Source organism: Lissotriton helveticus, chromosome 1_1 (genome assembly GCF_964261635.1).
Source record: "Lissotriton helveticus chromosome 1_1, aLisHel1.1, whole genome shotgun sequence".
Lineage (NCBI taxonomy): Eukaryota > Metazoa > Chordata > Amphibia > Caudata > Salamandridae > Lissotriton > Lissotriton helveticus.
The window spans coordinates 709,089,441-709,114,646 of record NC_136057.1 but is presented as its reverse complement, the minus strand read 5'-3'; the positions used below and the strand labels follow the sequence as shown (position 1 = coordinate 709,114,646).

The window sequence follows — 25,206 nt, the reverse complement described above, 5'->3', positions numbered from 1 at the left end:
ATCTGTTGATGACTTTTTCCCAGTGGGTGTGTGGCATCGAATCTTGAACAGCTTCGATGTAATGAGTCAGTGACCGATAGTGGAAAAACACTTTGAGGAATAAATACTTCAACATGCGCAATGCCGTGAGGGGGGGGAATAGACGCACAATGCCCATCATAAATCTCCCTTGAGGAAAACAATTTGCAAAGTTCGGGCACAACACTAGACTGCAGGAGTATGCATAGCACATGTAGCTGCAGCCAACACATGCTATGATTATGGGCTTTGCTTTATGAGGGGGTGCAAGAGCAACAGAGAGTTTGGTGAAATACTTTTGTTCTGTTAATATAATACATTAATGCTCTTTTGATATCTAGTGTATGAAGAGCTCTTTGTGCCACAGAATCAGGATGACAGAAGAAAAGAGGTAGTTCAACCGATTGGTTAAGGTGGAAAGGGGACACAACGTTTGGAAGGAATTTTGGGTTTGAAGGAAGAACCACCTTATCCCTATGTAGTTAGAAAAAAGGTTCATCTAAAGTTAGTGCCTGGAGTTCACCTACACACTTTAGTGAAGTGATGGCAATTAAGAAAGAAACCTTCCAAGATACAAATTAGATGGAGCAATTGTGTAATTGTTAAAAGGGTTGAACAATATCAAGATTCCATATGGGTGCAGAGGGTACTGTGGGTAGTATTACTCTTTTAAGGCCTTCCATGAAAGCCTTAATAATTGGCACTTAGAACAGTGTTGCTTGTTTTGTAGCCAAGCAGCTACTGCTGCAAGATGTACACGTATGGAAGTATAAGCAAGGCCAGAGCACCATAAATGCAAAAGGTAACAAATAACGTTTTGTACAGATGCATTTAATAGATCAATATTTTGTTTACAACAGTAAAAACAAATCTTTTCCGCTTGGCTGCATAACAAGCTCTGAGAAGATCTGGGTTGTGGTGAAACTTATCCTATGGAACTACTGAGAGTTAAAGTAGTGTGGTGAACCAAGGTTGACGAGCCCATGTGGGAGCCTCCAAAATGAGGGTGAGAGCCTGAGCTTCCAAACTAGGAACGGAAGAAGAGGGCGACCCGGAAAAGCATAGGCAAATATCCCTGACCAACTCATCCACAGTACATTGCCTTTGGATAGGGGTTGTGGGAATCTGGAGGCGAAGTTTGGGCATTTGGTGCTCTGTGTGGCCACAAAAAAGTCTATTTGTGGAAACCCCCTTTTGTGGAAGTATGGGAGAAGGACTTGGGGGTGGAGTTTCTACTTGTGGACTTGTTGCTGCATCCTGTTGAGTTCTGCTAAATCACTGTCCGTGCCCTGCAGATGTTCCGCTAACAGATGAATTTTGTGATGTATTGCCCAACACCAAATGGCCTGAGAGAGGCGTGATAACTGTAGTGTGACTCTCCCCCCCTGTTTTTGTAAAAAGCCGTCATATTGTCAGTATGGACTACGGCAACCTTGCCTATGAGGGGAGGTAGAAATGCTTTCAACACTACATGGACAGCTTGAAGCTCTAGGTAGTTGATATGGAGATTATGGTGTTTCATGTCCCCAAGACCCTGAACTGCTAGATCTTGCAGTTGAACACCCTATGAGGGATGCGACTGTTAGCAAAATGTATGGAACAGGGTCGATGAACGGCCGCCCTTTGAACAGGTTTTGTGTGTTTCCCCACTGCAGAGAGTGAAGAATGTGGCTGACCCTTGATGTTGTAAAGGAACTGGCTCTATAGCTCCTCAGAGTAAGAAAGCTTACCCTTCTTGTTTGAGTAGTTGATCATGCTCCAGAGATTATGTGGGTGTGAGGTGGAATATTGGAAGGAGTAGTGAGGAGCTCTAGGCAATAATCATGTTGGATAATGCCCAACATCCACCGGTCCGATGTTATGGACTACCAGGTGGGAAGAAACTGTTGCAATTGACCTCCAAAAGGTGTAGTATGATGGCGGAAGGAGAAGTAAGTCACTGTTTGATACTGTATGGGGCATTACAAGTTGGTGTACCTTTGCCCCAACCTTTGAAGTTGTTACCTATGTAGTTGCCTCTAAAAAACCCTATAGATGGAGAGGTGCAAGGTCGTGATCTGTAGGGGGATGCAGAGGTATCTGTAAATGTTGTTTTGGAACCTGCTCTATAAGAGAAGCGATGAAAGAAACTACGAGGAGCAGGTGTTTGAAGTGACCCCATGGATTTGGCAGCCTCACCTCCTTTTTAATTTTTTCTTAAGCCTAATGTACATGTGAAACAATATAAAGCAATGGGGTAGCCCAGTCTAGTGCAGAACCTGGGGGTTAATACTATATGCAAAACAGTGGTTCTGCCATTATTAGAAATCAAAAATTATTTTTTAACAATTAGGTCTCTCCAAATGGATGAGAACAGTCAACAAATGAAAGAGCAAGATGTACCTTATGTCCAAACCAAAAAGCACAAAACTCTTATATTATTTTTCACAATATATTTGTTATCAGTATTTTTAAAAATCAGTGTAAACTTATTTCAATACATATATTTACATACACAGAACATTTCTTCTGAACTAACATTTGTGACTTAAATGTGCACAAACATTAAAAAATTTACATGTCACAAAACATTCCACATGGAAGGCCCCTTGGAGTCACCCTCCTATTTTGCAAAGAAATCCACATGGAGCCCCGTGCTCCTGACGCCGGAGGTTAGTGGTTCACAAGTATAATTAATGTACCCCAGTGCAACTGAGTCCGCTCAGATAGGCTGTAATTGTAGCCATCATTTTTTGGTTACCATGCAGGAATGGCTTACAAGATGAATCTTTGAAGTGACCAGATCACTGACAGCATGTGATTAGGACTACAGTGGCACGAATAGATGACAGGGTGGAAGCCCCATAAAGGTGAGCAGGGACTTTTGGTCTCTCCACTTTATAATATTTATCCACACCAAGCCAAATATTAAAGTACCCACCCCCAATTTGTTTCCCTAAACAGGCTACACACAGATCTTCCAGTTAGCCCAGAGGAAGACCCCACCAAGACAGTAATAATATTGCACTTTTTTCAGGGGTCGAAATGTTGACGCTTTATTGTCAAGTGTTGATGATCGCCCAGGATAACAAACCAATAATTTGATTAATCACTCACTGGGCTGATATTTCTTTTTTCTTCTTTCAAAACTTTGCACTGTGTTTAGATATAATTTTTCTATGTAGTATATGGCCATGTTACTTGAGGAATGTGTTGTGACATGTAAGGAATATGCTACTTACCACTATGCATCTGTTCTTGGCATGTAGGGCTGCTGACATTCATATCTGTGCATAGATCGCCGCCTAGTGTTGGGTCCGGATGATTGCACATTGTTGTCCTGGAAGAGTCTTTGAAGTATCACGAGATAGGTGGCTCCTCCCTTGGACTACAGTGCGCATGGGCATCCTCTCCATCCTCCGATTGTTTTTCGCCATTGTGGCAGGGATGGAGTATAGTACAGTAAGAGATGTCCATGCAAAGAGTGAATGCTGCAGCTGCGACAGGCACCGGGGAGGTGGGTGGGGGATATGAATGTCAGCAGCCCTACATGCCAAGAACAGATGCATACTGGTAAGTAGCAAATTCTGTTCGAGGCATGTGGGCTGCTGAATTCATATCTGTGCATAGAATGTATAGCAGTATCTCCCCTAGCGGTGGCTACCTGTGTCAGCTGCAGCAGTCTGGAAAAGAGTTTTGAGAACAGCCTGTCCTACAGCAGCTTGCTGTTTTGAATGTACATCTACACAATAGTGTTTGGTAAATGTATGTGTGGTTGACCATGTAGCTGCTCTACAAATTTCGTGTAAAGGAATATTTCCCAGGAAAGCCATGGATGCCCCTAGCTTACGTGTGGAATGCGCTCTAGGGGGGACTGTTAAGGTGCGTTTTGCCTTCAAATAACATATTTGGATGCACTTAACTATCCATCTGGTTATACCTGATTTTGAAATAGGGTTGCCTTTGTGTTGTGGTGAGAATGCCACAAACAATTGCTTTGTTGAACAAGTTACTTACCTTCGGTAACGATATATCTGTAAGAAACAGTAGTTAGTATTAGATTCCTTACCTTAGAATATCCCCAGGCGTCAGTCTGGATCCGGAAACTTTTGCGTAGCAGTACCCCTGCGCGTGGGTAGGCGTCGTCTGCAGGCGTCCCCTGCGGCTCCGCGACGTCGGCGTCGTGCGCCGTGATGACGTCGCTGGAGTATATAGACGCCGCCTCCGCGCGCTGACGTCAGTTCTTTGCACACAGCTTTTCCGCGCCAGAACACGCAGAGCCATGTGAGAACCAACACTGGTGCCATTTGAAAACTAGGGCCCTGAAAGGGATGTCCTTAACCCTAGGTATCAGTTCGCAGAACGGGGAGGATGGGAGGGGCGGTAAGGAATCTAATACTAACTACTGTTTCTTACAGATATATCGTTACCGAAGGTAAGTAACTTGTTCATCTGAAAGAAACAGGTTAGTATTAGATTCCTTACCTTAGAATAGATACCCCAGCAATACCAACCCCGGTGGTGGGTCTGCGAACCAATACAACCTACACCAGAAAGTCCTGGAGGACCGAACGGCCAAAGAAGCCATCCCTCCGGACTTGACTGTCCAGGCAGTAGTGCCTCGCAAAGGTGTGCAGCGAGGCCCACGTGGCCGCCTGGCAAATGTCCTGCAAAGGGACTCCCCGGCCCAGGGCAGTAGTAGCCGCCGTGGCCCGAGTGGAATGGGCCCTCAGCCCAACAGGAGGCTCCTTCCGAGCCAAAGAGTAGCATGCTTTGATGCACAGGACGACCCACCGAGAGATGGTCCGTTTCTGTACCGCCCTTCCCTTCTTCTCACCCACGTAGCCAACAAACAGTTGGTCATCCACCCGGAACTGGCGTGTGCGATCCATATAGAATGAAAGCGCACGTTTTGGGTCCAGACGATGGAGCCGCTCTTCATCCTTTGAAGGATGCGGAGGCGGGAAGAAGGAGGGCAAGGTGATGGACTGCCCAATGTGAAAAGCAGAGACTACCTTGGGCAGGAAAGAAGGTCTAGTCCGAAGAACCACCTTATCAGGATGAACAGACAAGAAAGGAGGTTGAATAGAAAGAGCCTGGAGCTCACTCACTCTCCTGGCAGAGGTGATGGCTACCAGGAAGGCCGTCTTTAAGGTGAGAAGACGGAGAGGACAGGAATGAAGGGGCTCAAAGGGAGCGCACATCAGGAAAGTCAAAACCAGGTTCAAGTCCCACTGAGGCATCACGAACGGAGTTGGAGGATACATGTGCGTGACGCCCTTCAAGAATCTTAACACAATAGGGGACTTGAACAAAGATGGCTGATCAGGTAGCCTCAAGAAGGCGGAAAGGGCAGAAAGATAGCCCTTGATAGTGCCCAGAGCAGAGCCCTGCTGGGCAAGGGAAAGGAGGAAGAGGAGAACCTCAGACAGAGGGGCAGAAAGGGGATCCACAGCCTTTGCTGTGCACCATGCCACAAATCTGTTCCACCGGCAGGCGTATACCGACTTTGTGGAGGGACGCCTGGCTGCCAGAATGACATCACAGACTTCAGGAGGCAAGTCAAATGGCCTCAACTGTCGCCGCTCAATCTCCACGCATGGAGGTGGAGACTGGACAGGTTCGGGTGGAGGACCGTCCCCTGCTGCTGCGACAGAAGGTCCTCCTGAAGGGGCAGGCGGATCGAGGGACCGACTGTCATGCTGAGTAGCTCGGGATACCAGTACCTTCGAGCCCAGTCCGGAGCCACAAGGATAACTTGGGCCCGGTCGCGCCTGATCTTCTTCAGCACTCTGGGCAGAAGTGGTATAGGCGGAAAGGCGTACAACAGACCGCAACTCCACTCGCGCCGAAAGGCGTCGCCGAGCGAGTGCCGTCTTGGAAACTCCAACGCGCAGAACTGATGACATTGCGCGTTCTCTTCTGTGGCGAATAGATCTAACCAAGGCTCTCCCCATTGCTGAAAGAGGCCTCTCGCCACATCCGAGTTCAGACGCCATTCGTGATCCACCGAGCACCGACGGCTGAGTTCGTCCGCCCTGGCGTTCAGAGAACCTGCCAGGTGTTGAACCGTCAGAGTCACGCCCTGACGTTCCAGCCATTGCCAGAGGCGCAGAGCCTCCTGGCAAAGGGTCCACGACCCCACACCGCCCTGTTTGTTGCAGTACCACATGGCGGTGGTGTTGTCCGTGAACACCTGCACCACACTCCCGTTGACAAAGGGGAGGAATGCCTTCAGTGCTAGGCGAATCGCCCGCAGCTCCAACATGTTGATATGGAGCCGGGATTCCGCCGGAGACCAGAGGCCTCTGATCTCCGCCTCTCCCAAGTGGCCACCCCAGCCTTGGAGGGACGCGTCCGTCACAACCACGTGCTCCGGTTGGGGAAGGGAGAGGGATCTGCCCCTGACCCAATCGCGGTCCGTAAGCCACCACTGCAACTGTCTCGCAGTGCCCTACGAGATCAGGACATGGTCGGATAGGTTGCCCTGATGCTGGGCCCACTGAAACTTCAGGTCCCACTGCAGAGCCCGCATCCGCCACCTGGCGTGATGCACCAGAAGGATGCAGGAGGCCATCAGCCCCAGAAGCCGCAGCGTCAACCTGACCGAAACCCGGGATAACGGCTGAAAGATGGGAATCAGAGCCTGAATATCCCGGACCCGCCGTTCCGGAGGATAAACCCGAAACTGCGCCGAGTCGAGAACCGCTCCGATGAAAAGGAGCTTTTGAGAGGGACACAGGTGTGATTTCGGCACATTGATGGAAAACCCCAGCTCGTGCAGGAGGTCTGCCGTCATCTGAAGGTGGTGGACGACTGTCTGGGGCGAGCCCGCCTTCAACAGCCAGTCGTCGAGGTAGGGGAAGACTGAAACCCCTAACCGTCGCAGATGAGCTGCGACCACCGCCAACACCTTTGTGAACACCCGTGGGGCGCTGGTAAGGCCGAATGGGAGCACGATAAACTGAAAGTGCTCCTGGCCTACCGTGAACCGCAGGTAACGCCGGTGGGCCGGCAGGACGGGGATGTGAAAATACGCATCCTGCAAGTCCAACGCTACCATCCAGTCTTGTGGGTCTAGAGCAGCCAAGACCTGAGCCAAAGTCAACATCTTGAACTTCTCCTTCCGGAGGAAGCCGTTGACGTTCCGTAGATCCAAGATAGGACGCAGGCCTCCCTTGTCCTTCTTGGGTACCAGAAAGTAGTGGGAGTAGCAACCACACCCTACTTCTGGCCCAGGAACGCGCTCGATGGCCCCCTTGGCCAAGAGGGCCGTAACTTCCTCCTGCAGAAGTGTCAAGTGGTCCCCCGACACACGGTGGTTCTGCGGTGGCATGGCTGGAGGAGTGGACTCGAAGGGGAGGGCATAGCCCCTTCGGACAAGCTGCAGCACCCACCTGTCCGATGTTATCGCGCGCCAGCGGGAGTGGTGATGGCGAACCCTGCCACCCACTGGCGTCACGTGAGCCCGAAAGCTCGGACTAGGAAGGCTTGGATGCAGCAGCGGAGGGAGGCGTGGACTGACCACGCCGCTGGCCTCTACCGCCACCACGGCGGAAACCACGGCCGCCACCGCGCTGGGGAGCGTTCTGCGTCGCGTGGCTGGCAGCACGTGTGGGACCTCCCCTCCCTTGGCCACGAAAGGGCCGAAACGAACCCGTCTGCTGGCGCTGGGTCGAAAGACCCAAGGACTTGGCCGTGACCCTGGAGTCCTTGAAGCGCTCCAGCGCGTGGTCCGCTTTGTCACCAAACAGGCGACTGCCATCAAATGGCATGTCCATGAGTGAATTTTGGACGTCTGGCGAGAAGTTGGCAGATCTCAGCCAAGCATGGCGACGAATCGCCACCGTTGTGGACATCGCCCGTCCCAGCGAGTCGGTCGTGTCGAGACCACAACGGATCGAGTACCGCGCCGCATCCCGGCCTTCAACTAAGGCCCGTGTGAGCTTGTCCCGCACCTCCTGGGGACATTGCGGCAGACACTCCTCGACCGTATCCCACAGGGAGTGGGTGTAGCGGCCCAAGAGGCACGCGGTATTACAAGACCGCAGTCCAGCGCTCAAAGAGGAAAAGACCTTTTTACCAAATTGGTCATACCGCTTTGATTCCCTATCGGGCGGAGCCGACGGAAATGCGGACTGCGAAGTGGAGGCCTGGATCACCAGACTCTCCGGGGAGGGATGGGTGGATAAAAAGGCAGGGTCGTCCGAGCATGGACGGTGACGCCTCGCGACATTCCGGTCAACCGGCGCACCAGAAGCGGGCCTGGACCAGGTGCCCAAAAGGACATCCGACAGGGCCTCATTAAACGGCAGCAGAGGCTCCTGGGGGCATGACTGCGGTTTAAACACTTCGGTCAGAATGTTCGGCTTGACCTTCGCGACGGGGAGCTCAAGGTGCAAGGCCTTGGCAGCCCTCATCAGGACCACCGAATAGGCAGCACCTGCCTCAGACGCCACAGGGGACGGAGAGACAAACCCAGGGTTGGGCGACTCGTCCAGGCCACTGGCATCACCCAGATCACCTACCCAGTCCACATCATACTGGCAGGCACGGGATAGAGGGTCCTCAGACCCCTCCCAACCCTCTCCATACTCATCGTCATCATACCCATATTCTGGGTCGACGATATAGACGTCGGGGTCAACGGGCCCCATCGGCGTCGGATCCGGCGTCGGCCGACGCCGGTCCGACTCCGCGTCCGGAGTCGGGGAGGAAAGGGGGGTGGCGCCGCGCGGCGTCGGTGCCGGGGACCCGACGCCGGCCGGAGCCGACGGCGGAGTCGCTGCACCACGCGGGGGCGGTACCACGGGTTGGCCCACAGGAACCGACGCCGGAGAGGCCGGGAGACCAGCCGGCGACGAACCAGAGGGAACCAGCGGCGCCGGGGCAGGAGCACCCGAACCGCTCGGGCCCCCAGACGGGACCGACGGGCCCGCAGGCGCCGAAGGCCCCGCCGGAGAAGACCTCGCCCTCATAGCAATGAGGAAGGCCTCGATCTCCTCACGCGACGCGCCTTCCCCAGGGACCGACGGGTATGGGGTAGACGGCGTCGGCGACCCACGCGGGGCCGCGGGGGTGGGGTCACCCGAGCCCCCGGCCGCATTACGCGGGCGTCGGGGGGAGTCGGGGGTGCGATGGCGACGCCCCGACTTCTTGTGCTTACCTGACGAGCCGGAGGAATGGTGGTGACTCCCGGAGCGCCCATGGCGGCTCCGCGATCGTTCCCTCGACCGCTCCCTCGACCTCCGACCGGACCGGGACCGCTCTCGACGCGGGGCCGACACCCGGAGCTCGAGAAGCTTGCGGGACCGCTCCCGCCTAGCTTTTCCAGTCAAGGCCCGACAGTCGACGCAGGACTCCACGTCGTGGTCCGCGCCCAGACACCGGAGGCAGAGTCGATGGTGGTCGGTGACCGACATCATGCGGTCGCACTCGTCGCAGCTCTTAAACCCAGGCATCCTACCGGCACCGTAGAAAGATTAAGTTTTACAAACACTTGGTCAAAAGACCGGAGTACTGCTCTTCGGATCTGCGCTAACTGGCGCGGAAAAAAGAAGAACTGACGTCAGCGCGCGGAGGCGGCGTCTATATACTCCAGCGACGTCATCACGGCGCACGACGCCGACGACGCGGAGCCGCAGGGGACGCCTGCAGACGACGCCTACCGACGCGCAGGGGTACTGCTACGCAAAAGTTTCCGGATCCAGACTGACGCCTGGGGATATTCTAAGGTAAGGAATCTAATACTAACCTGTTTCTTTCAGATTTCCGAAATGTTTTAGTTCTGTCTATGTAATATAGCAGAGCTCTTTTGACATCAAGGATATGCAAGGCCCTTTCAGCTACTGTTTGTGGATTCTGAAAGAACACTGGCAGTTCTATCGTTTGATTTATATGGAAATGGGATACCACCTTTGGCATGAATTTAGGGTTTGTTCTAAGAACTACTCATTTGCATGTACTTGAATGAATGGCTCTTGAATAGTTAGGGCTTGCAGCTCACTAACTCTTCGAAGCGAAGTAAATGCAATAAGGAAAGCCACTTTCCAAGTAAGAAATTGTATTTCGCAAGAGTGCAGTGGTTCAAAGGGTGGTCCCATTAGTCTGGTTAAGACAACGTTTAGATTCCAGACTGGTGAAGGTGGGTGTCTTGGAGGAATGACGCGTTTAAGTCCTTCCATAAACGCTTTGATTGCTGGCACCCTACATAGTGAAAGGTGTTGCGTGTTTTGCAGATATGCTGCTAACGCAGCTAGGTGTATTCTGATGGAAGAAAATGCTAAATTGCACCTTTGGAGGTGCAATAGGTAGCAAATGATGTTTTGAGTGGAAGCATCAAGTGGGTTAATGTCATTGTTATTACAGTAAATGACGAAACGTTTCCACTTTGCTGCATAGCATGCTCTGGTAGTGGGCTTCCTTGCCTCTTTGATAATATTCATGCAGTCTGGAGGCAAGTTGAGGTATCCAAATTCTAGGATTTCAGGAGCCAGATCGCTAGGTTCAGTTGTTGCGGATCTGGGTGTTGCATTTCGCCATGGCTCTGAGTCGCAGTCTTTGATGAGGCACCACTGATAGTTCTAGGAACGTTGTGTACCATGGTTGCCTCGCCCACATGGGAGAGACTAGTATTAGCGTCAGGGAATGTTGGCGCATTTTCCGTGCCACCAGCGGTATTAACGGAGCTGGGGGAAAAGCGTACGCAAATTTGCCTGACCAGTTCATCCATATCGCATTGCCCTTCAACTGCGGATGTGGGAACCTGGCGGCAAAGTACTGGCATTTTGCGTTTTCGCGTGTGGCAAACAGATCTATTTCCGGGTGTCCCCAACTCCGGAAGAATGGTTGGAGCACTTTGGGGTGGATTTCCCATTCGTGCATCTGTTGGCTGTGCCTGCTTAGCAGGTCGGCAACTTGGTTGTCTTTGCCTGGGAGGTGTTCTGCCATGAGAAAGATGTTTTTCTGAATGGCCCATTTCCACATTGCTTGAGCTAGGTGCGACAGCTGTGGCAAGTGTGTCCCCCCCTGTTTTTGAATGTAATACATAGCTGTCATGTTGTCTGTCCGGATCAACACAGCTTTGTTGCGTAAGTGTGTTGCAAAGGCTTTGAGGGCTAGGAAGATGGCCATCAACTCTAGAAGGTTGATATGCATTTTCTTTTGCTGTACAGTCCAGAGTCCCTGTACTGTGTAGTGTAGGACATGGGCTCCCCATCCTAGTAGGGATGCGTCCGCTGTTAGAACTATTTGTGGGACAGGCTCTTGGAACAGTCGTCCTTTGCAAAGGTTTTGTGGATTCCACCAATGCAGAGAGTTGTATGCCCGACTGGTCACCAACACTAGGTCTTTTAATTGCCCGTGAGCCTGGTTCCACTGCCTTGCTAGGCATTCTTGTAGTGGACGCATATGTAGTCTGGCGTGAGGGACTATGAATATGCACGAGGCCATCATGCCTATTAGTTGCATAAACACTCGAGCTGGTGGTGAGTGTTGGGGTCTGAACTTTTGTATTAGCGTTTGCATTCCCTGGACCCGTGCTGTGTTGGGATATGCTTTTGCTGACAGTGTATCTATTGTTGCTCCCAGGTACTGTTGGACGTGGGAGGGTTGTAGATGTGACTTTGGGTAGTTTAGTGATAATCCTAAACTGTGCAGTAGATGTATGGTCTTTGACATGTTGTTGGCACACTGCTGGGCTGTTGGAGCGTGTATCAGCCAGTCGTCCAGATAAGAGTACACATGGATGTGTTGCCTTCTGAGATGTGCTGCCACTGTAGATAGACATTTGGTGAACACTCTTGGAGCTGTTGTCACCCCAAATGGCAGGACCTTGAACTGGTAGTGTTGCCCTTGAATGGTGAACCTCAAGTACTTTCTGTGAGCAGGGTGTATAGGTATATGAAAGTATGGGTCCTTGAGGTCTAAGGTTGCTAGGAAGCCTCCCTGGCGAAGCAGTGGTAAGACTTGCTGGAGAGTGAGCATGTGAAAGTGCTCTGACAGAATATACAGGTTGAGGGGCCTGAGGTCCAATATTGGCCTGAGAGACCCGTCCTTTTTCGGAATAAGGAAGTATAGGGAGTATACTCCTGTTCCCTGGTGTTGCAATGGGACTGGTTCTATGGCCCCCTTTTGCAGCATACTGACGACCTCTTGCTGAAGGAGCGTTCGTTATATGTTCCTGTGACATGGGACGGTGCACGGGTGGGATGTTGGGTGGTGTTGAGGTGAGTTCCAGGCAATAGCCATGTTGGATAATTTGCCTGACCCACTTGTCTGTTGTGATGTTTAACCAGACATGCAGAAATTGTTGTATTCTTCCCCCGACGGGTGTTATGTAGTCTGGGGGTAGTGTGAAGAAGTCACTTCGTTGTGTTATTGGAGGATCTATTGGCATTGCCTTCACGACCTCTCCCTTTGGTATTGTTTCTGTAACCACCCCTGTTGGTGTTTTTGTTATATGTGGATTGTGTATTAGTTTTGTAGTTGGAGGACTGCTGTGATGTTCCTCGTGCTCCTCCTCTATAATTGGAGCGACGAAAGGAGCCCCGGTGTTGCTGGGACTGCAGAGCTCCCATAGACTTTGCAGTGTCCGCATCTTTTTTCATTTTGTCCAGGATAGAATCAACCGCTGGACCAAATAAAAAGTCTGGGTTAATTGGCTGATTAAGAATGGTAGATTGTACTTCATTCTTAAAGCCCGATATACGAAGCCATGCGTGGCGCCTTAGTAGTACACTTGTATTGATGGACCTGGCAGCTGTGTCTGCCGCGTCCAGGGCACATTTAATGGATGCATTGCTGATGAGCTTTCCCTCCTGTATGAGTTCATCTGCCTTCTGTTTGTATGGATCAGGTAGGTGTTGGAGAAGTTCTTCCAACCCGTCGTAGTGCGCCCTATCATATCTGGCTAGCAAGGCCTGTGTATTGGCTATCCTCCAGGAGTTTGCTGCCTGAGCCGCTACTCTTTTGCCTGATGCTTCAAATATTTTAGACTCCTTGTCTGGAGGTGCAGCCTCACCAGTAGTCTGAGAGTTTGCACTCTTCCGTGCGTTGGATACAACCAAGGAATCTAGGGGTAGCTGCCCTTTGATGTATGTGGGATCTGTAGGTGCAGCCCTGTATTTTTTCTCAATTCTTGGGTTTATGACCCGTGCCCTAGCAGTGTCCTTAAAAATGTCATTTGCATGTTTTAATACCCCTTTTAACATTGGGAGCGTTTTAACGTGTCTCTCAGATGTTGTTAGTGCATCAAAGAGGAAATCTTCCTCAACAGCATCAGAGTGCATCTCTACATTGTGGTAGGTTGCTGCTCTATCCAGTAGTGAATTGAAAGCTACTGTATCCTCTGTTGGTGATGGCTTAGTAGGGTATACTGTAGGGTCTGTAATGGGTAGAGTCCCTTCAGTGTCTGGTTCCCCTCCACCCCATGGCTGTGTGTTTGGCTCCGGCAGAGGGTTTTGTGGATAGCCAAACCCTACATCCGCGTCCTGATCTTCATCCTGGGTGTAGTCAGAGCGTGCTGGTGATGTTGGGGTGTAAGGAGTAGTAGGCATAGCACTAGTGATAGGTTCAAAGAAAATGGGAGAGGTAGCACAGTCCATTTTTTTCTTTAGGGGGATCCTTGAAAGATCTTCAGTTGGTAGAGGTCTTTTCTTTTTGGTGTAGACAGACACCTTACCAGTTTGTGGGTCAATGTATATTTTTGACTGGTCTTCTGTGGAGGGATCTGGGTGAAGAAGTTCCTCTTCCACCGTCTTTGGTTTTTGCGTTGTGACCTTTTGTCTTTGTGGTTTTGGGTCGAGGCTTTTTGTGCTAACGACTGGTTTTGATTGTTGGATTGGTTTTGGGCGTTTTTCAACAGGTTTTGTTGGTTGAACGTCCTTGGCTGGCTTCACAACCTGTTTCGGACCGAGCGGTTTTATCGGTTCGACAGTGTCTTTATGTTGTTTTGGAGCCTGCTGTTTTGGCTCGATGGCCTTTTTCGGTTCGATGGCTTTCGGATCGAACGTTTTCTTGTTGTCCACCTTCGGTTTTGTTTTTGGGTCGACGGTAGTTTTGGGCGTAGGCCTTGTCCTGTCGTCGACCGGTTTCTTCCCCATGTCGATACTTGAGGCTGTTCTGCTCGAATCTACGTGCTTTTTGGGGGTCGACTCGACGTGCTTTTGTTTTGGTGTCGAATTGACGTGTTTCGGCTTGAGGTTGACTCGACGGCCTTTGACTTTGAGCTCGACTTGACTGCTTTGCTCTTCGATGTCGACTCGACGGTCTTTGTTTTTGAAGGTTGTAGTATTACGGCCTTCGGTTCGGCGCCCTTCGCGTCGACACTTTCGGTTTGACGTAATTCGGTCCGAAGACGGTATTTGTCTATAAGTTTCGGTTTCGAGGGAACCGATGTTTTGTGATGTGTCTCAGAGGTCTCTTTTGAAATGTTCTTAGCCGGGCGGTATAGCGGGGCTGAAGAACGAGGATGTTGATCTCGGCTAAGGCCTGCTGGCGAGGCCTTGACCTGAGTCTCTGATAGAGGTGTAGTGTCTATATGGGGAGGTGTACTCACGGTTCGCCCAATGTCGTCATCGGAGTCGTCTTCAACTGCTACGATGTCCTGATCATAGTCCTCGAGATCGACTATCAGTTCTCCCTCCTCGGGGTAATAATCGGAGTCGGGCTCCGAGTATTGTCTGTCGCCTTGATCCGAGTCCTCGGCGCTCGCTAGATCTTCGTCATCGAAGATGTTATCGGGCTCTGGCGCCGACCGTTGCATTTCTTGCCTCGCCGATTCGGAATAGTCTTTTTCGATCTCAACTGGGCGGAGGCTAGGCAACTATCTTCATTGTGATCTGGAGATAGGCATTTGTTGCACACTGGATGCTGGTCTGTGTGCAGGAACTTCGAGTTGCACTGAGGGCAGAACTTGAATGGACTTCGTTCTATCCACGGTCGGTCCACGTGGCGTCGAGAAGGCCTCACGGCCCAATTCGACGACCGGAGAGGAACAAAGTTGGAAGAGTGTATCGGCACCGAGCGCTGAACAATACCGACGGATCCGAATGCCTTTTGGCCCTTAGAAAAGTTTTTCTTGATTCCGAACTTGGAGAGTAGGAAAATACATCCGAACCCAATGGCGGAGAAAAACAATTTGAGGATGGAGAGGATGCCCATGCGCACTGTAGTCCAAGGGAGGAGCCACCTATCTCATGATACTTCGAAGACTCTTCCAGGACAACAATGTGCAATCATCCGGACCCAACACTAGGCGGCGATCTATGCATAGGTATGAATTCAGCAGCCCACATGCCTCAAACATATTTTAATGTTTGTGCACATTTAAGTCCCAAATGTTAGTTCAGAAGAACTGTTCTGTGTGTATGTAAATATATGTATTTAAATAAGTTTACACTGATTTTTCAAAATACTGATAAAAAATATATATTGTGAAAAATAATATAAGAGTTTTGCGCTTTTTGGTTTGGACATAAGGTACATCTCGCTTTTTAATTTGTTGACTGTTCTCATCCATGTGGAGAGACGTAATTGCTTAAAAATAATTTTTGATTTCTAATAGTGGCAGAACCACCGCTTCGCTTATAATCTACCTGTGGGCTGAAGAAGTGCTCTTTATCAAAAGAGACATTAAGTAAATCTGCCCGACTTCTGGCTTAAATCCAGAGGCATGCCTGCATAGGAGCACACTAGTTTTAATGCCTCTGGCGACAGTATCTGCAGAGTCCAATGAGCATCTAATGGAAGAATTGGAAAATAACTTCCCTTATGGAACTAGTTGATGCCCCTTCTTGTGTGCCTCTGGGGACTATTGGAGGAGTTCCGCCATTTTGTCCCAGTGAGTTATATCACATCTAGCTAATAGCCTTTGTGTGTTAGCAATCCGCAAATGATTAGCAGACTTTGAAGCAACAAGTTTGCCAGATGCATCAATAAATTTAGAATCCTTATCAGGAGGCGGTGCGTCCTCTGTAACCTATGAATTAAGCCTGGGCAAAGCACTACGCTAGCGTAGTTTGCGAAGTTTGCGCTACTTCGCACTGCGCGAATTGCACATAGCACAGTGCAAACACGTGTAGTGCAGCGGTCATTTTTTGCTTGCTCGCAGTCCTCAATGTCAAGTTGGCGACCGCGAGCAAGCAAAATGACATCCCAGCGAGACTTTCCTCGTTCGCGATCAGCAACATCAAGTTGCCGATCGCGAGCGTGGAAAATAAACCTCCCGGCGAGCTTCTCAACGCGGGGAGGTCAGGTTTCTCATTGCGAGTGGTCGCTCACACGGCAGAAAACGACCGCTGCAGTTTGCACTGATTGCACAGTGCGGACAAGCATCTGGCACCTTGCAATCAGTGTGAATAGCATTTTGCACAGTGCACGACGCAGTTCGCGTAGCTTGCGTAGTGCACTTTGCGCAGCTACACGTAGCACTACTTCGCAAACTACGCCCAGGGTGACTGTGAATTAGCCCGTTCATGGGCATTTGAGACAACTAGAAAGTTAGGTGGAAGCTAGTCTCAAATACAAATTGGGTCAGATGGTGCTGCCTTATGTTTTTTATCTACCCTAGTGGTGATATTGAGATTCCTAAAGATACCATCTGCATGACGCATCAAACATTTAAGCATTAAAAGAGATTGAGAAGTTCTGAATGTGGTATAAAGGTCTCACACAAAACATCTTCCTGAGAGTGAGGGTTTGGCAGGGTATAGATCTGGATCCTATGGGGGCGTATATGTCACAATCCAGCCAGGAGTCTGGTGGTTGTTGTGCGCCATAAGTGTCATCATCCCCCCCCCCCCCCCCCCAATCATACCCACCTCGGTCTGTATGTGGTGATCCCGGAGGTGTAAAATTTAAGGTTTCCTGTGGTGAGTGACTTGTAGAAGGTACAGGTGGAGATAGTGGTGGTGAGTGGGAGATAGAGCAGTAGGACGAATAGGGTACACAGGACTGGTAGCCTTGTCTTTTTTCTTTATCTTTATAGGCAGTGGCAAATCAATGGTTCTTGAAAAGTAGATTGCCGCTTTTATGAGGAAAACACTGACGCAAGTCTTTGCAATAATGCTGCCCAGTATCAGCATGGATATAGATCCGTTTCTGTTTGGGTTTGAGTCTCTCCTGCATTGTTTCCAAATTTGCTCTGGGAGTGGGAGGCAATTTTATTTTCAGTACCTACGGTTTCAGAGCCAAACCAATGTTCTTTTTCAAACCAAAGGGGTTTGAGTCGACGAGGTGGAGCTCAGAAGGCTTTAGACATGCTTTTGGTGCCGAGCAAGAGGCAGCCGAAGCTGTAGCTCTGTCCGACCATGGCCAGATGGCAGTGGTGGCCTGGAAGCCTTTTGTTTGGTGGAAACTAAAAGTTTTGATGTGGGCAGGGTGAGGGGTATGAGTTCTCATCGCACCTTGACCCGGCACCAGATCGTGCATCTCCAGATTGATCTCCAACATGGAGTCTGAATCTTGTACCGAAAAGGTTCCCTGGTCTTCAGCCCCAAGGCCACAAGTTCTTCCTCGTACCAGCCAGTCCTGCAGGTTTTTTCCCCCATCGAAAGAATTGGCAGGCCTCACAGTCTTCTTCCCTGTGCTCGGGGATAAGCATACACTGCAGATCCAATGATGGCTGGTCTGCGGGTACTTCAAGTGGCACTGGGGGCAAAATCGAAAACAGAGTCCGCTCCATCAGCAGAGTATTATCGATGCAGGCGAGTGTCTGAAGAACAAAAGTCTTCCGAATTTCAATAAGGAAGAAAAGAAACGCATTTGAAACAATATCAATGAGGGTAAGACTGGATTACGCACCGGAAGGATCTCGAATACGGTCTCGAACCGGAACACAGTAATACAGGTCCGAATCAGATTGTGGAAAATAAGAAATCTAACAATGGAGATGATGCCCATGTGCATTACCACCAAGAGAAGCAGTCACCTTACCTCATGACTCGAAAGACATATTTGAAGAAAAACAACTTGTAAACATTCAGACCCGCCACTAGAAGTCAGGAGTATTGCAAAGCATGAGTATCTAAGCCACACTTGCTTCGAACATAATGTTTCTTTTCTTTGGTCATAAGAATACGAGAAAAGGTTCCACAAAAACTAACAAGCTAATGAGAACGCTACTAAAATGATCCAAAGCTTCATACTGAGGTTGTTGTTGACACTAGCCCAGTCAGGTTAGGCGCCATCTTTGCACAGCATACACCCAAATGCTTGAAGATATATTGTGGCATATGCAAGTCGAAGTTTGACCCAAACTGAACATGCTTAATAATTAACTGATAAAGAAAACATAGTAGTGGTGTGGGCTTGGGAACTTTTCTAAATAGTTTTGTATGGGAAGCCTTTCATGCTTGTGATAGAATATCAAACATTGTTGACTATCTTTGGCAATCCAAAGACAAAAATGCCTCCTCAGATTGAACATTGGGGTCTGCGACTGCAAGAATACAACTACACCATCATGCATCGTCCAGGGAAAGATCAACACATTGCCAACTACTTCTCATAAGTTACTCTACAATGCCCTGGCACCCATTCTAAGACGAATAAACTTACATTAATTTCATAGTGAAATCAAGCACCCCAGCTGTCATTTCGTTGGAAGAAATTGTCACTGCCAGGAGTCAATATAGTGAAATGCTGAAACTGATAGACCTTATTAAACATCGGTATTGGTACCAGCAGCTTCAACTCTTACCAGTGATGGTGAATAGCAGAAGTTTAAAAATTTCAACGATGAACTGTCCATTACTCAGGATGGTATTGTTCTAAGAGGTTCAAGAATTGTCACTCCGGAGAGCCTTCAACAACAGATAATTGAAGTGGCCCATGGAGGGCATCATGGAACTGTTGCCATCAAAAGAGCTCTCCGAGACAGTGTCTAGTTTCCACATCTCGATGAGAGAGTTGAAAGAGAATTAAAGGTCTGTCGTCTATGCAACTGCCTGTCATCGAAAACCACTCAACACCTTCTAAATATGTCAGAGTTACCAAAGCATACATGGGAAAATATTGCAGTTGAATTCTTTGGTTCTCTTGACAAAGGACATCTCCTGATGGTGATTGCTGATGAATACTTCCGTTTTCGATTGATAGAAGATCTATCACTCAAGAACGGGTAATTTAGAGTTTAGGCAGCATCTTTGTGACTTTGGGTGTTCCTGCGTTCTTAAAAATTGACAACGGCCTACCTTTCAACAGCTGAGAATTCAGCGACTTTCTCAGTCATATCATATGTAAAGCAATTCTGGCTACAGGCCAATGGCCCTGTAGAGCGTTTCTTGAGTTGTCTTAAGAAAGCTGAACAGCATGATATACTAGAAAAGTACGACAATGAGCCTGTCTTGAATTAGACTCTTTGAGCTTACTATTCAATCTCTCACTCGACCACTGGTGAAATCCATGCAACCTGGACATTCAGGAGAGCAATGATGACAAAGTTACCTCAATTGACCAACAAAAGATCAAACACTGAGGAAGAGACCCATATGAAAGACTTGGATCGCAGGAGGAAAATGAAGGCCTACATAGACAAGCCTTGACATCATAAGACGTTGTGTTCACTAGAGGAGATAAAGTGTTTGTTCGTCAGCATAGAAAACAAACGTCTGATGCTCCATTCGATGCTGAACCATTTCACGTTGTGACCAGCAAAAGACACATGGTGACTGCCCAGCATCCTGGGAAGTCCATTACGCAACATTCCCCACATTTCCAGCATGTGGCTTCAGGCCCTAACGTCAATGTAAAGACTGGGTCTGAAAGGACAAGAACCCGTGACTGCTGTTTCTATATCACCAACACCGGTCATGGACACTTCCACTACCTTTCTCCAGTTTCCAATGACACCATTAGGACGTGTGATCAAAGTACCACGAAGACTCATAGAAGGGCTATGACTTTGTATATATTTGTAAAATAATTTTACATTTTTTATATAACAGAGGGGGGGGATGTAGTGTTGTATTAGCTCTTTATGGACTCTGTAGCACAATGATGTAAGCATTAGAGCGTAGGGAAGTGAATGCAGGTTTGAAGTGTTGAGTTTACAGTTACATGCAGAAGAATAAAGACGTGTTATACTAAACTCCGTGAGTGTCGTAGTCATTGGCGAGCATAGGGACTGGGGATGACGCTACACCCTACATATATCTGTCAGTTAGCTTCCCAAGCTTTGCGCCACTGCTATGCTCCATGGGTGCTTCTGCTGCTCATTGTAACATTGCTTGTGATCTGATTATTCAGGTGCTGGGCATAAAATGATGCCAGTCCTTTCCCCTCCGTTCCCACTCTTCAAACTCTCAGTAGTTGATCCACTTTAACAAGAAATTGTTTCTATTTTGAATGTCCACACGTATCACCGATTATACTGTGTTCAAATCAACCAAGGATTTTCATGTCAAATTTAATAATAATCACATTACCTATTTTCCTTTTCTTCTATATCAGAGGTACTTGCTAGCCGCCTTGGAAATGTTGGTGCAACATAAGCAAATCTAGTTCCTTTACCATCTCTCTCCTGTAAAAGTTAAACAACAAAATAGGAAGGGTTAAAACTTACAAATTATTAGACATTGAGCTACCAGCAACTTCAAGCACATAAAAACACAATACTTTTTTTACAGTTGCATTTAAATTCACATAAAACATAACATATAGACAGTCTACATGAAGTACCTGAATAATAACTTCTGTTTAAGTAGTGCTTAATACCACACTTTTTCTATTTTTAAGCACCATAAATAAGCATTATTACGATGCAACCAAATTATTCTAAATTTTCCAATCTCAGAAGGATCAATAAATCAGTAGATTTGTAGAGCGCTTCTTGTCACTTGTAAAGGATCCAGGCTGTAGAAAGTTCCAGCTGAATAGCCAAGTCCTCAGGGACTTTCAGAACTTATGGAAGAGATAGGGAGGTCCTTAAATGAAAGGTTGGCTCATTCCATGTTTTCGCTGCTAGGAAGGAGAAGGAGCAACCTCCGTATCTACTACATCGGATGCAGGGTGTGAGGGTTAAAGAAAGGGAAGCTGAGAGGAAGCATCTGGTGGGCTGATGGAAGTTTAAGTGGAGGCTCAAGTAGGTGGGTCCGCAGGTGTGTAGGGTCTTGTATGCATGGGTAGGAAGTTTTCTGTACAGGGAGCCAGTGGAGTTTCCTGAGGTAGGGGGTGATCTGGGTTCATCTAGGGAGATCCAGGACGAGTCTGTTTGCTGCATTCTGTAGTCATTGGAGGAGGCAACATGTGATCCCTGCGTAGAGCGTTGCCATAGTCCCCTGGACTGGAGAGGAGTGCCTGTGTGATGGTGCTCCTTGAGCCTGTGAGTAGCCATTTGAATATCTTACAAGCACACAAAAGATAAAGAAGCAGGAGGAGACAACTGTTTTTAAAATGTTTGTGTTTATTGATTTTCAATTGTCACAACATCCCCTCCCAACTTCGCCACTCGTGGGGACATTCCACAATTTCGCAATTGACATGATATACAGTATTCTATGTTATGGATACATCTGTTCAGAGGTACAGACATCGAATATCTTGTATCTTCAAGGTACCTACCTTGCTGTCAGTAATAGCAAGCAATGGTTACAGCAGCGAGAGTCCCCAGAGACAAAGGAGCGTGTCACACGTTTGATTGTGTAGTGGTTGTGTCGAGTTCAGGTGTATTTTTATCCATCTGTATAGGTCTGTCTAAGGTAAGATACAAAAGGTTCCCAGATATTTTTGGGTCGTGTAGCTTGGGGCATCAGATCCCAATATGTTGTCAGTTGTTCCTAGCAGTATGAGATGCTGCAATCCAGGCTCATTTGGTTGGGGTCGGCAGTCTCCCCCAATGCATACCCACTCTGCATTTACCCAGTCGCATTCGCACTGAGGGATCAGCACCCCTTCGGGACTTTTTTCAGGTAACCCAGCAGGCACACAATAAGGCCTGGCAGGAGTGGTGCACCTGTGATGGTGCTCACAGTATTGTACACCTCAGCCCAATAACGAGCTACTTTAGAGCAGGGCCATGCTAAGTGTCAAAAAGTGGCTTCCGGTCTTTGTCATCGGATACATGTAGAATTAGTCGTTAGGCCAATTGTATGCAGTTGTGCTGGTGTGTTGTATGTCCTGTTGAAGTAATTAAAGTATCAGCCATAGTCTATAGTTGGGGGATAGCTCTTCAGTTTGGGTGCAGCAACAGTAACATTGTGCTTCTAATAATCTCGGAGTGTAAGTCTCATTCCCAGGCCATTTGGGCCTTCGAGGTATCAATAGTAGAGGCTGTCTTGTCTGTTCGTTTGTAAGGCAGAGTTATAAGCTTGCACGCACGTGTTGTAGTTGCATGGACATATTCCATTGCTGTAAAAATGGGGGGGCGGGGAAGAGTCATGTAGTGTGCGACAGGTGGCTCTAATTTGATAATATAGTGGCATGTCCGAGAGCGACGGAGTTCCTGTCTCGGATGGAATCCTCACCCTAAGGCTGAATTTACCTAGCATACCCACTAGGGGTCGAAACGTCGACTACAATCTGAACACAAGCCAGGACAACTGTAATCAATGTAACAGTGTTCGCATAGTACTATGCGTTTTCTGTGGAACAATTGACCTTTCAATAAGGCCGGATCAGCACCACCATATGATGATGATGTATATATGCAAAACCAATAGTTGATGGACAGAATGCAGAACAAAGTCATACATTCACCCCAGTACAGAGATCTGGGCCTAAATCCATCGTTTTTTTGCTCACCATGCCTTTCCAGTTTGAACCTAGCCATATGCAAATCAGTCTCGACCCTGTGCCCCATGGGAACAGTCCAGCCCAAACTGCCAAGCCAGGTCCTCCCTGGACTGGAAACAAGCATTCTAGGACCGGTTTTGGGCTTTCAGCCCTCTTCAGCCAGGATAGCTTGATTCCAGTGGCATGGAGAGCACAGGACTCACGTCTGAGCATACCCGTCCCACTCGGGGTGACAAATGCAAAACCAACAGTTGATGGACAGAATGCAGAACAATGTCATACATTCACCCCAGTACAGAGATCTGGGCCTAAATCCATCGTTTTTTTGCTCACCATGCCTTTTCAGTTTGAACCTAGCCATATGCAAATCAGTCTTGACCCTGTGCCCCATGGGAACAGTCCAGGCCAAACTGCCAAGCCAGGTCCTCCCTGGACTGGAAACAAGCATCCTAGGACCGGTTTCGGGCTTTCAGCCCTCTTCAGCCAGGATAGCTTGATTCCAGTGGCATGGAGAGCACGGGACTGCTCTCCATGCCACTGGAGTCAAGCAAGCCCGGCTGAAGACGGCTGTAATGCCAGAAACCGGTCCTGGAAAGCTTGATTCCGGTCCAGGGAAGACATGGCTTGGCAGTTCGGGCTGGACTGTTCCCATGAGGCACAGGATCAGACTGATTTGCATATGGCCAAGTCTGAACTGGGGTGGCAGAGTGAGCTAAAGAACGGTGATGGATTAAACCCAGATCAGTTGACTGGGGGTGAGTGTTTGTATAGTCAATGCTCCGTCCATCACCTTTGGTTTTTAGTTTATGTACATATGTCACACCACCCTGTCCTTGTCCACTACCCCCACATTTTCACTTTAATCACTACCACATTCCATTCCCTATTGCCCTTAACCTGAGCACCAAATTTCGCAAATGTTTTTGGTTTCAATTGAGATTATAGAGCAACTGCGTTGCCACATTTACAAAACATTACTTTTAATACAAATAAACTGAATGAATTTGCAAATGTGATATCTAAAACTAGGTATTGTGAATGTGTTGGTTTGATTTTTATTCTAAGCAGTCAGTGCTACTTGACCATTTCTTAGCTAGCGTTCAAGCAGTCTGCCTTTCAACCCTCAGTACACTTGCATGCATAGTGTGTGAAGGGGGGGGACCACAATGTCTCCCTGTCGTCTGTGAGCGTTCTCAGTAGTGGCGTGGGTTAAGTGATGAAGTGAAGGCTTCCAGCTTTGTGGTCTTTTCCGGGCAGTCTATTCTCCCCATTCTGGAGCTTGGTTGCTGTGTGCTAATCTCAGGATAGGCACTTTATTGCAGCACGCTAGACCCAGGGTAGGGCTACTGTTGTAGGGTTCAGCAGTCCACCTGCTTTTTGACTGATCCGAAGGGTGGGGGGGGCGGGGGAGGGAGGAGTCTAGAGGTCTAGGTCCGGTTCCCTTCCATCCAATGGTGGAGTTTCCCTGGTGTCGGTTCGAGCGGTAGGTCTCTCGCAGTGTCTTCGGCGTGTGCACTGATTTCAGAGGTCATTTTTCCGCTTCTCCGTCAGGCGGGAGCACCAATCCAGGTCCACTTGAGACAAGTGGTATGAGTTGCGGCGGACACCTCTTCGGCGGGCTCTCCAACAGGCCGACTCCGCCTTCCGGTCTCAGTCGGTGTCACAGCTCGCACGGGCTTGTTGCAGGTACCTGTTGCAATTCACCTCTGCACCATTACAAGGGCTCCCGTTTTTCCGTTTTTACGGATTTTTACATATAAATACAGATGGAAAACAAGTTTTCCTTGATCTGTATTTATATATAAAAACTGGAAAATACTAGTGAGTTAAGAGGTGTCAGCCCGGGTTGAGACAGCTTCCCGGGCACACCAGAGCTGCCAGCCGCACCGAGTACTTCACAGGTCTATAAAAGACCATTTACTTGTTGATGAGTCCTTGTTGTTCTTTCACCCCTTCTAAGAGGCCCTGCCAGAGTCAGATTAGGAGCCTCTATTCACACCATTGTTGCGCACCTTCTTTCCCATTGGGTCGGCGAGTCAGTTCGAGACTGAACAAACGCAGCTCGCTCCGGGGAGTGTCTTGGCGGGAGGGCGTTAAACCCTGGGGCACCATGAACACCCTGATGGTTGCGGCGTGGAAAGCCTGAGACCACTGCGGTGGAGGATAAAGACTGCGTGACGTCCGGGTGGGGAATACATTGTAATAATGTGTTAAAAATATTTTCTATTTAGTTACCATTTCCTTACACTCTCCCTGTGTCCCATTAGAGTTTTTACTAGATTGGTGTTACTCAATTCTCTCCCTGTGTAGTTAGAGAAAGAAAATGTAAACATCTTCTCGGTTTTAAAGGAATAAGCAGCAGTTTGTCAGAGGATTTTGTCTGACATTTGACCACTATCATTGAGCACACAGCAAATGCTACAAAATAAAAACAGAATCAAAAGGCCTTTTTTTTTTTAACTCATCCTCTTTTTAAAC

At 48.6% G+C, this 25,206-nt stretch overlaps 1 protein-coding gene across 8 annotated transcripts in view; it reads right to left on the bottom strand.

Annotated features, from left to right (window-relative positions):
• Window positions 1-25,206, bottom strand: part of PPP1R12A (protein phosphatase 1 regulatory subunit 12A) — a 1,571,083-nt gene that overhangs the window by 809,158 nt on the left and 736,719 nt on the right. For all 8 annotated transcript variants that reach the window (XR_013606928.1, XM_078674242.1, XM_078674241.1 and 5 more), the window contains one exon: window positions 20,424-20,518. Coding sequence is in view for 7 of the 8 variants with exons in the window: in XM_078674242.1 (XP_078530368.1) it covers window positions 20,424-20,518 (95 nt within the window). In the remaining variant the exon portion in view is untranslated. The remainder of the gene's footprint in view (window positions 1-20,423; window positions 20,519-25,206) is intronic.